Here is a 12,455-nt window from a genome sequence, read left to right on the forward strand (position 1 = left end):
GTCATTTCCTAGTCTGTGTATACGCGGTATAGGTGAGCGACAAAGATAGTTGGTTTGAGAAGGGTGACAATAATATGGAGTATTTTGTCTAGTTATAGTTTGTTAATATTAACAACTCTCTAGGGGGTTGAATCCAGTTCTTGTCTACAAAAATTTGGACCAACTTAAAATATTGTTGATAAATTCACCTGGTCCAAGAAGTATAAAAATTGAAAAATATTTTCAGGCGTTGCTTAGTATGTGGGTGAAACAATTCAATCAGACGAATCTCACCCACATAAATAAAGGTTTCAGCTCTTTAACATTTTAAAATGTTCTTCATCTTTGTTTTAATATGATAATAATTTATTTGTAATTAGCTGAGCCATTGATAATAATCTTTCTGCGGAACTAAGGGATGTAGAATTGATGTGGGAGGAGGCGAAATTGCTGGCTAGCGACAGGGTCCCCTTCAGACATCTAGTTATGTTCATGTGCTTCTTCTAGAAACAGATGAGCAAAAAGAAGAGGAATCAGCACAAATAAATGTTTAAAATGTGTACCTAACATGTAGACAGTTAAGACATTTGAATCTTACTCAGGTGGGAGATTTGGCAGTGGTTAGGCGAGCTGGACAGCCTGTCCAAGCGGATCCCTCCCGCGGGGGTGTCCACGTGTGCCGTGTCTCCTGTGGCTGCGGCCCTGGCCCGGGAGCTGGACAGCATCAGCGTGCTGCAACACGCTCATGGTTACGTGTACATCCCTCTAGCAAGATCTGCCGTAGAGGAATTGGTGATGGACATGTGCGGTGTCGCCCCAGATAAAGTAAGAATATCATCAGTTTATCAGTTCATCAGATCATCAGTGTCATAATTATTATATTACTATGCTGTAGTATATTGTTATCATGGAGTTAAGTACACTTTATTTAATTACAAATATTAGGCAACAGAATTTGTGTCCGTTTTTTTCCAAATTCAAAAATGAGCACTCAAAGTAAAACAAAATGACATAAATGTCATTCTATATAAAATTTTATGCTCTTTAAGACATTGTCTTTACTTCAACGTTGCATATGTTATTTTATTAGTTTGCAAGCCTTCAAAATAGAATATCAAGTAGACTGAGGTGAGCATTTTTGACACCTCCATCTGTTCATGTTAAATCAAGGGAATAAAGCAGCCAAAGCTGCTCGCGATATTTTCGCAGTGTACGGTGAAGATGCTATGAATTATTGACTAATTTTTTGTAATTTTTTTTTGTTTTGTTCTCTTGTTCTCTTAAAATAAACCGGACACAACTTATCTTAACACCAACAAATTACTCAATAATGTATACTTCTTCATAATTTTACACAAATATCAGAAGCAGCTTGGCAGCTTTATTACTTCGATTGGACGAGAACGGAAAGAGGTGTTAAAAATACTCGCTGTTGTCTATTTGACATAAAATAAACACATCTTATAGAGCAGAAAATTTTCGTTTCAATGATGTTTTCTTTCCAATTGTTGATGTATATCTTTATCATTTTGTTTTAGTGCTCATTTTTAAATTTGGGAAAAAACAAAGATAATTTATGAGGCTGTTGGTGTGGAAAAGAGAACGATCTCTCTTGCATTCTTTTTTGTAATGGTTTTGCAGCAATCTCTGCTGGCCAGTCTCGCATATTGCGCAATGTTCTCAGGCTCATTTAATTTTATTAAATGTAATTTAAACGTCGTTCTTACTTTGAGTTGGTTGTTTCATGTAAATCAAATGTTGGTCGTTGTTTGACCTTTCTATATTGATGTGCTATGTGTTTTAATGGTGTTCTTGTTGTATTATAATATTATGATTGTTCTTCATTATTTTGGTATATTCATAGATAGAAATCAACACGCAAAATTCTACCTTATGGATTACACACTACATAATATAAAACTCAATATAATTCTGGGAAATGGGTATATTTTTTAAATAATAAACCATCACTCCGTTCACATAGGGACGGGATTCCAAATCACTCTGTCTTTGCTTACAAACCGTGTTTCCTTTATATTCATACATCTACTCATGCATAAACGCCGATTATTCCGACATTTGCTGCACTGATCTAAGCTGAATTTCAAAGTCTTAATTTGTCCAACCTTTTAATTATGAATGGTTTATTTTCAAGAACTTTATGTTTTTTCACAGGTATCAGTTTTGTTCTACTTGTTGACCAGAAAGAAAAAAAAAATTCGACATAATAGCGGGCTAGCACTTTTCACATCCAACATCCATAAAGTCACAGCTTTGTGGAGTAAGCGAGGAAGAATTCAAATTGATACTGATGAACGAAAAGGAAGATTTGAGTGTTCATTTTTGGTTATTGCTCTTAAACCTTCGGAAATACGAGGCTAGTAGTTAGCATCTTTTTATTTTATTTGGAAAACCAACAGTTCTACATATCGTCACCCTAACTTGTAAAACTCGAAATAAAAACATAAATTGTCAAAGATGATATTTTGGCGTTTTCTGTTTGGACTTTTAATAATCCATATATGTATGTGTTAAACTTGTATATTCGCACAGTATTGCATTATTAATTATTGTGTGGTTGTGGTGTAACATGATATTTATCTTTCTTATTTATTTAAATGACAAAATTGTATTTTTTGTAATCTTCTAAAGGATATTTTCACATCGGATTTGGAAAGTAAAATTTGTTAAATATACTGAATTTTAGTACAAAAAATATTTATCCTTACCATGCGAAGAATAATTATACAAATAACAGTGATGCGAATACCACAATAAATCTGTTTTACTGTATGAGAAAGAACACGAGAATAGAACTTATAACAAGGAAGACACAGACGCTATTCTAGTATTGATTGAATCGACTAATCACTTCTTTTCTAAATACTAAAAATGTAATAAGGGCCTTAATTATTAGATTTCCTTATACCAGGTTTACATTAAGAAATAACTATACCCGGTTTAACTATTTATAACCGATATAAAAAAAGCTTACTTAAAATATTTATTACCTAGAGTAACTCGCAGGTTATTTTATGCTAAATTTTTTTAAACAGTCAACACTAATATGTGTGCGTGCGCAGTAACTTTTATAACAACACAAACAAACGTCAAAGTCAAATCGAGACTACTGTCAGTGTAAGCGAGAACATGGAGAAAACCGTTAGAAAAATAAATCAAAATTAGGAAGAAGGGGAGAAGTTAAAAACGAATTCTATAGTTTATTCGTGTTCCTTTTTTATCACAATTAATTTAAACATATACGAACATATAACATTTCATATATTATTTAAACAAATAATTAAAAATCACTTGAATCGCATTGAGAAGGTCACAGGACTTCGAAATTGTTTAAAATAGAAAAAAAAATTGATAAACTATCCATTTTGATTACCGAAAAATATGACTTTTGACCGATCGAGTGCTTATTCCAGCGTTATACCACATAATGTGCAGGTATAAGTTTCTATGGTCGCTATCCCAGATTTAAACCGAGCTTAACTCTATGCGAGGTTTATAAGTAATACTTTTTGCCATACTATCATTATTCTACCACTATTCTCAAGCTTAACTTTATACCCGATTTATAAGTAAGGCCCTAAGTGTTATACTTGTTTTACTGTTTATACTATGATACATTGCCTCTGTTACTTCAATACTTTTTATATTTAAACTCTTTATTTATTCTTAATTTGCTGCAGACCTCTACTATAATTTCTTGCTTAACTTTCCTTTGTTATTTCTTTATTTTCTGCTGATTTTATGTATCTATATTTTCTTCACTTGTATACAGGTGTTTTGTATTTTGTTTCATTATAATTGTTTTTTATCATTATTTCATACTTTTTAAAGGCGTAAGCCGTTGAATAAATAAATAAAATAAAAAAATTATAACATCAAATATCATTTTAGGGGTTTAAATACAAAACCGCCACTATCCATTATCACTGTTTTTAAGAAGACCGAGAAAACCAGCAGCAAAAATACTTTTTTAGTTCAATGTGCCGCTTATGTGTGGTATATCAGGTAGCGAAAACGCTACTTATTTTAAGTTAAATGTGCACATTCATCTTAAAAGAAATAGTCATTTGGCTACTGGTTTCGTTGGTCTTCCCAAGTACAGTGATCATGGAGAGTGGCGGTTTTGCATTTAACTCACTCATTTGTAACACATTTTTTTATTTATTTGTAATTATTTAAATTACTGAATGACTATAACAGTGTAAGCCACTCTCCAAGCACAAAAGCTTGTCTCTTTTTTGGAAAGTTACAGTTTTAAGATTAACTAAATATTCGATATAAAAGTAGATTGTAATAGAAGAAAAAAAAACATCTATCATTTCATGAACTAATAAATAAAAAAAACTAAAATTATTAGAACGGGGGATGCACGGAGAGAGGATAAGGAAGGAAAGGAAGAGTTTAAAAGTATACATATTTAATAATATATAAAAATATACATATTTAATGGAACTAAATACGGGAACGCCTGAAAATCTCTAATAACGCGCTTCTCCAAGCAACTGCAGGGTGGATCCATTCACCCTTGTTCGAGCTTGTTTTATATGGTAGAATTGGGTCTGCACTATATAGCCATTTTACTGGAATAAAAAAAATAAATTATAGTACCTACCTGTCAAGCTGCATAATCAATTTTAAGTTTTAATTTCAGTGGTGACAGTGAAATATTTATATTGTCGATATCTTTCAATTAAGTATTTGTTTACTAAACAAGGCCTACAGAAAAAAACATTTTTGGCATATTTTTCCAATATAGTCACCGGACCTTCCTTTTTAAGATGATGGACTAATATTTATTAAATGTTATGAATTTTATCTTCCAGATATTTATATTGATCCGAGCCTCTTGAATGAAGATGACAATTTGGAAATATTCCATAGATTCATATGCGGGAGGAAAACAACTTTCACCTTAGAATATAAAACTCCATTTTGGAGAGATGATGGTTACAGCGGAGAAATATTTAGTTTAGGTGGACCGGTCAGGTGAAGAAAATCTATTTCGTTTGTCTGTGTCCAGGCGGATAAAGAATACAGTACTGTGTGTGAAATAGAAACAGAATCCTAGATGAGTGTTTTTGTCTCGATGGCTACTCTTGGATAACAATTCCATGTAAAGAAATCGAGCAAGGATATGTCCGCTTCATAGTATAGTGATTGGCGCATTCACCTACCATATTTGAAGTCCTGGGTTTGATTCCTGGCAGGTGTTTTAATGCAGCAATATTTCACTGTCCTTGGACTAGTACCAGAAGTGTAACACTGACCATCTCACCTTCATATAATTCCAATGTAGCGCCCTATGCATTATCGGGTGTGGATTATAAAGATGATGAATGAGACAAAACTTTTTAACTACTAGCTTATTTGGCTATGCTCGAAATTGGAAATAATGAATTCATTTCATGTTTTAGAGACATTACAAAAACCACTTCTGAATTTGAGTTAGAGAAATAAAATTAAAATGGCGATCTTTTTTTGTGTTAAAATTAGTTTCTTTGTGTCGTCAAATTATTTCCAAAAACTGGTATTCTTATTTGAAGATGCGAGTACTCGGCCTTTGTTCTATTGTTTTTGACGGATTTATTATTAATATCACTTATTTTTTATTAAACAAACTAATTCCATTTCCCTCTTATGTATGTAAATATAATTATGTATTAGTCACACATATTGTTTATTTATTGTAATTTTCTCTTCAGTAGATCATCCAAGGAAAGCAAATTTAATCCATTGATTTCAAAACAGGAAAAAGAAACGGACGAAGAAAACGCAATTAAATATGTTATATCAGGGAATTTGCAACCACCTGCCCTTGATGGTAATAATAACACATATTATGCATTTATTTTGTTAGTGTTGCTAACATTATTTTTATTATTATTACTTAAAGAATTATACATTTTGTGACACCATTAAATTAACGTATTAAGCAGTGAAGATAGGTCTTCTTCTTTGATGGCACTACAGCCCAAACCGAGCCTTGGCCTCCAACCTCCGCATGTCCATTGCAACCTGCGGAAGCTGTGCTGCATCATTCTTATCCGCGCATTTAGTATTCTTTGTACATGTCCAGCCAATCTCAATCTGAGCATATATGTGTTGAGATATTATGGGCTTTATAAATGCACAATTTATCATTTTGTCTTATCACTCTTTGCCACCTTCATGGGACTGCAGATTTAGCGAACCTTTCAATTATGTCCAGTGCTTTTTAGCATGAAGATAGGTCAAGCTAATATTTTTTTGGTCCATTCCTCGATCACATCATTTACAAAGAAAAAAAATTATCTGTTATTGTGTTCTTAGGTTTCATGTCATCAAACAAATCCAAAACGCTTATTCAGTGAAAGAGCTTGAAGTAAAAACTTAAAATGGCCTACATGAGCCTAATTTTATTTATTTATATTTTGCATATTTATTACAGCAATTTACAAGTAATTATTCATACAAGTTAATGAAGGAGTAAAAGTAAACATTTATATTTTTTATTTTTGCTTTTGATTCATCTAAACTGCCTAACTAGGGATAGCTTCCCCGTTCTAAGGCAGTAAATTACGTATTTTATAATAATATTAAAAAGTAATTACAGTTTGCATCATAATGTGTGCTTTTTCAGTATTAAAAGTAAACAATGAATATCCAGAGAAAACATAAATAATTCCAAAATCTCTATATCCTAAGTTCTAAGTCATTACTAGTAAAACAAGAAACCAACTTACGTCCTTCTACATCGGACAACAATTTCTCTGACTCCCTCCGACCAATATGGATTAAAAATGAAGTAAACACCTTCCTCAGCCTGGCAATCCCACCACATTTTCACGAATCTGGGATAAGGTTATATACCCTCGGGCCTATATAATATTGCTGCCTTTGAGCCAAAAAAGTATTAACTCCTCTCTGTAGAATCAGATCCTTATTGGAGTGTCTAGTATTATGAACACGACAAACCCTCGCGTATTTTTCCCAGTTGAGATGTGTGACCGCTACTGACCTCAATATATACTGTTTTATAATAATTGAAAGTACATTATAAATATTATAGAACCGTGATTTGGAAATCTTTTTTTGTTTTCAGAAAACTGTAACTGTAAAAGATCAGTTGGCCAAGAAAGTGTGACAGAACAATTGAGTAAGTGTTTTGGGAACAAAGCCAATCATCCTTTTTACTATGCTGAAGAGGAACACAATTATATTGAAGTACCAGCACTGGGAGATCTAGTTGGTGAGGTTCAGTTCAGTTCAGTGGCGAAATTCGGCGTTTATTATAGTAAATAATGCAATATATTCTGTTTGCAAAACTGAAAATGGATACAATTATGTAAAATTAAATTATAAGCAAACACATTAGATACTGTCTATCCTCACTAGGTATGGTAAATACCTGTTCTGAGGTAGGCAGCATTTATTTATTTTTATATAATACAGGATATTTAGTCTTAGTAATGTGTAGAAATAATTGAAAAATGGAAGTCTTATATAAGATGAAATAATATTTTAAAATGTGAAAATCTTCAAAACAATCAAACTGTCAGTGTATGAAATTGAAACAGATACCTATATACAGATTTTCTTTAAACCCTGTCATATCCGAAACCATGATGGTCAGTATGAGCAAGAAGACATTGGCACATTAAAATAAATTTTTAGAATGACTAAAATCTTAAAAAATAAAGTATAGAAAAAAAACAAATGGTTGCTTACTTCTGCAGGGGAGAAACGATGAGGGGGGAGGGGGGAGTCTGATACACTGTCAATCGCACGGCCGCGCCCCCCCTTGCTTCTCCCCTGCAGAAGTAAGCAACCATTTGTTTTTTGAAATGTTTTATTTAAAAAAAATTCCTAGTTCTAAATATTTTTTTAAATATGCTAATATGTCTTCTTGCCTATACTGATCATCTTGGTTTCGGATGTGACAGGGTTTAAAGAACACCCTGTATAAAAAGTCCAAGAAGGTAAAAATAGTAGAATCGAGTGAAATATAAAAATATATGAAATTTGACAACATAACATATTTGAAAATATGACACACTGGCAAAAAAAAATTATGAATCACGCACAAACTCTTAATTGCTGCTCCAACTGGCTGCTTCCCACATTAAAAGCCACTCTTTTGTATGTATTTTTAATTTGATTTTAGCTAAGCATAATACATCTTGGGAGCACATTGTATTCATGAAGGCATATAAAAATTTAATGGCTTTGGGCAAAAGGAGTTTTCACTGGTGGTTAAATTGCTATTTTTTTTTTAAAGGGTTACCCAAAAGAAACCAAACAATATTTTACAAAAAACCTTTAATCGCCTTCGAAGTACTCTTCATTGGAGCTAATGCACTTGTCCGATCTTCTATTCCATTGCCGGAAACATTTTTAAACATATCTTCCGTGATGCTCGACAGCGCCTCTAAATTTTTTTCTTCACTTCAGCAACGTTGGTCAAACGCTTTCCTTTCATCTCTCTTTTCATTCAGGAGAATAAAAAGAATTCGCCGGGAGTCAAATGAGTCTTTGTATTTTACCGATTTCTATCTTTAAATTTTAGAATTATTGAAAATGCAAACATTTGATGGGAAAATGCGGAAAATTGAATGGTCGTGTATTGATATGTACAATAATTGTGATCTGGATTCAGCTCTTATTGCTGGGTACAAAACATACATCAACATCCTTTACATGCTAAGACCACAGGTATTTATAAATAATGATTTATTCTACGTAATATCTGTACTTTAGAGGCAGACGGATGCAAATCCAGAACTTGATGAAATGACATTTCGATTTTCGTATCCAGTTTATGATCATGTCCATTGATTTTAAAGAAATGTAAGTCTTATAATAAAAGAACCAATGTATAAAGGTACTGAACATACAAATTAATTCTATAAATTATTAGAAATCATTCAGAGAAAGTAGATTCTTTAGACTCTTGTTGAACATTTGACGTTTGGATTTGCATCCGTCTGCTTCTGAGGTAAAGATATTGATGCATCAATATGATACTGATTTCTGATCATTCCGTCCATCGTCACTTGCATTATAACATTGTGTATCTTAATATTGACTGGTTTTCAGGAAGATCAAAAAACCTTTAAAATTGCGTAGTTTTTTAATTTAATTAATTTAATTTTTAATTTTAATTTTAATTTTGTTTATTCAGAAAAACAACGGCAATACAAAAAAATATACACAACATTATAAAAAAAAAAAACATAAAATAAAGCCAAATCAGTTTTCCACATAAATACAATTATAAAAATCCAGTTCAGTTCGATATAATTCATAGAAGTGCATGTGTGCGAGTTTTTTTTTGTGTGAGGATGCGTGTGTAAAAAAGTGGACTGTGGTTTTGGTAGGTATGTGAATATGTGTGTGATTGTATATGGGTGTGAGGGTAGGTTTACGGACAGGGTGGATGTGTGTTTGATATGAGTGAATAGAAACAACTTAAATTTATGATGTAAAAATATATTTTTTTTATAAAGAAACATAATTTTTTTCATATAATAGTTTTTTAATTTTGGTTTTAAAAGTGAGTTAACTGCAGTTAAATATGTCCATGTTTTCGAAAAGAAAGGTCGATTAATAAATTTGGATCAGTAATTTTGAGAAGATAAAATATTCCTTTCTCTATTTCATTCCTTTTTTAATTTGTTAATTAAAATATTCAGCTAAATCACTAAATGACGGGCGTAGTTTGAGCAGAAATATATAAATAAAAAAACTGCAGGATATGCGGTATTATAATGTAAGCGACTATGTACTAATATTAAATATTTATAATTGTAAACCGCCCTTGAAATGATTTTTCTCAAAAATGGCACTATAAAAACATGGCAAATATTATAATTATTGTTTTTAAAAATAAAATAATAATATTCAATATTTAGAACTACTACTACAGCCACCATCATGCCGTCTCTCCGTAGGGGTAGGCAGAGAGGATGGACCGCCACACGTGCCTACGCTGAAATACATTCCTTGCTTATCCTACATTTATACATCTTGACATACATGCCCTTCGGCTGTGTCTGCTTTGTCACGACGAGACTTGAGATTTTGGTATGCAGATATTTTGAAATAGGTATCTTACGTTGACACCAGTGATATATTAGGTAAATTATTATACTAACCGGGATCTAAATACATCTTTCTATCAAGTGATATGCTATCTACAAATAAGTTGACTTTAGACTTGCTTCGGTTGTAATTACATTGTGGTCTTCAAAAAATAGTGCAGAATTTTCAGGCGCTGACCTTTGACGACTTGGCGAGGATTTCACAGTTCACTGATATCTCCAGCCGCACCTACACTCAAGTCCTAAATTGGCATATTGCTGCCATAAGAAGAAACCCCTACAAAACTGCTGGAGGACTGGCTCTAGCTTCACTCCTTGTTTACGGATCTTATTCGTTTTTCAAGCCTGTAGCCGCAATTACACCAAACACTTGATCATACCACCTATCCTTCTACAAATTACAAAAAAACTTAATATCATGAATGATGTTTCATTTATAACTCTACCTTGATCTCTGTTTCTTGTTCAATGCATTTTTTACCATGGCAATTTATTTTCACAAAATTTTGTTTTTAAACTTTTGATGGGTTATGTTCATAAAAGTTGCATAGAAATTATTCTAACATAATGTGAATTGGCTTTTTACTTTCTTCTTCTCGTGCCGCTTCTATCGGAGGCTGGTTACTACCTCTCTATGCTGGGCCATTATAATGAACATCGTTGCATCTGGTATTACAAACCACTGCCGCAGATTCCTGAGCCATGATGCTCTTTTATGTCCCATATCCTGTTAACCCTCTATTTTTCCTTTCAATGTGAGCTGTATGTAGAAAGGCATATTTTCCTCGACAGAATATGCGGCCAAAGTATGCGACCTTTCGTTTTTTGGCGGTGGTTAATAGTACTTAGTCTTTTTCCATTACATTCAGTACCCTTTTGTTGGACACTCGATCATCTCCCGAGATATGCAACATTCTCCCGTACAACCACATTTCTATCCTTCCTATCCACTACATACAACAGCACGGATAACACATATGCTTCTCCATTTCGTGCTCAACCTTAGGTCTCAGCAGTTGCACAGTTGTTTTTGCATTTTGTAGAAGGTTGACTTCGCCATTTCAATTCTGCATTACTTTAGAAATTTTAAACATAAATTTTCATAAACCAAGCGCACTTTATAATTAAAAGGTAATAATATATGTCACACGTATCATTTCATGTTTGTTAAATAAAATTATTGATATTGATAAAAGATGTTGTTTCAAAATTTAATATTTTTATATGTACTCAATAAAAAAAATTGTATCACCATAATGAAATTACAGAAATATTTATAAGTAAATACTTAGAATTTGTATGCATAATATCAATAAAAAAATAAAATAAACAAGCTAATAATAGGTCAGCATGTTAGTGAGATTTTATATTTAATTTGTTTTCAGAAGTATTATGATCAAATCTTTGAATAAAAATTGTAAAAATGATGTGTTTTGTTTATTATCTAGAAATAATGAAAATATAATAGCATCTTTTTATTTGTAATATCCATTGTAGAGTCGTCGCCTAGATAAGAAAGCCTACGGTAAATACTTCTTTTACATGCGGTCACTATGTAAGCTTAGGCATCCTTAGCTAGAGGGAACTTTACCTGCCTGCCTGCTGTAAAACAAAATTGGTAAGTTCTCCGTCGACTCCGATACGAACTGAGTGAAAGTAAGTCAACTTATAGGGTTTGAAGAAAATGTAACAAAACATGTTATTTTCATAATATTTTATTTTAAAAAAGTGTTTCTTAATTCTAAGAATCATTAAATTGAATATTTCACATCTAAAATAATCCCTTATCACAGTTATTTCTTAACAATATAATTAAGTATACATTCATAATAATTGCTTCAAAATTGAACTGAATTTGTATTTAAGTAACATTGTTTGTACATTTTGAACAATTCTATTCAATTCAACTAACTATTATTCCTATATCTTAAGAGGTTTTGATATATGTAGGTACCTACATATTTTTTTACTGCTAGAAATACGCATAAAAAACAACATTTTCCATGGATATTTTTTTTATACAATACTAATTTACTATATTCATTTAATATATAATGAAGAACTTGAGAGTAATTTTTTGACTTTAATTTTTAATGCTCAATAAGCGGGATTTGTAAATGCATGTGCCATTGATTCATGTTGCATAGTAAAATGTAGAACCTTTCTTTTTTAGAAACACGGAAATCATTTAATTTTAATTTTGTTTTTCAATAAATTGATACATTTTATTTTTTTTATTAACTGTAATGGAATGAATATGATCCATTACTCAAATGTTACTCAGATAAAAAAAACATATCGTCGGTGATACTAAAATACCGCGTAACTATCAATTGATTTTTTTGGCAGGGAACCTAAAAAGCGTTCTGCCTTACA

The 12,455-nt window shown here is 31.9% G+C and overlaps 1 protein-coding gene across 1 annotated transcript; it reads left to right on the forward strand.

Annotated features, from left to right (window-relative positions):
* The first annotated feature begins 577 nt into the window (after positions 1–577).
* Positions 578–10,869, forward strand: LOC148271214 (uncharacterized). The gene is made up of 7 exons (XM_088241696.1): positions 578–804; positions 2,155–2,356; positions 4,824–4,986; positions 5,703–5,821; positions 7,082–7,228; positions 8,546–8,691; positions 10,250–10,869. Exons 1-7 carry the CDS (start codon positions 775–777, stop codon positions 10,451–10,453), a joined length of 1,011 nt encoding a protein of 336 aa, XP_088097822.1. The 5' UTR covers positions 578–774; the 3' UTR covers positions 10,454–10,869.
* The last annotated feature ends 1,586 nt before the right edge of the window (positions 10,870–12,455 follow it).

Source organism: Micrasema longulum, unplaced genomic scaffold, assembly GCF_059751315.1.
Source record: "Micrasema longulum isolate JH-2025_06_02 unplaced genomic scaffold, ASM5975131v1 h1tg003027l, whole genome shotgun sequence".
NCBI classification, from domain to species: Eukaryota; Metazoa; Arthropoda; class Insecta; order Trichoptera; family Brachycentridae; genus Micrasema; species Micrasema longulum.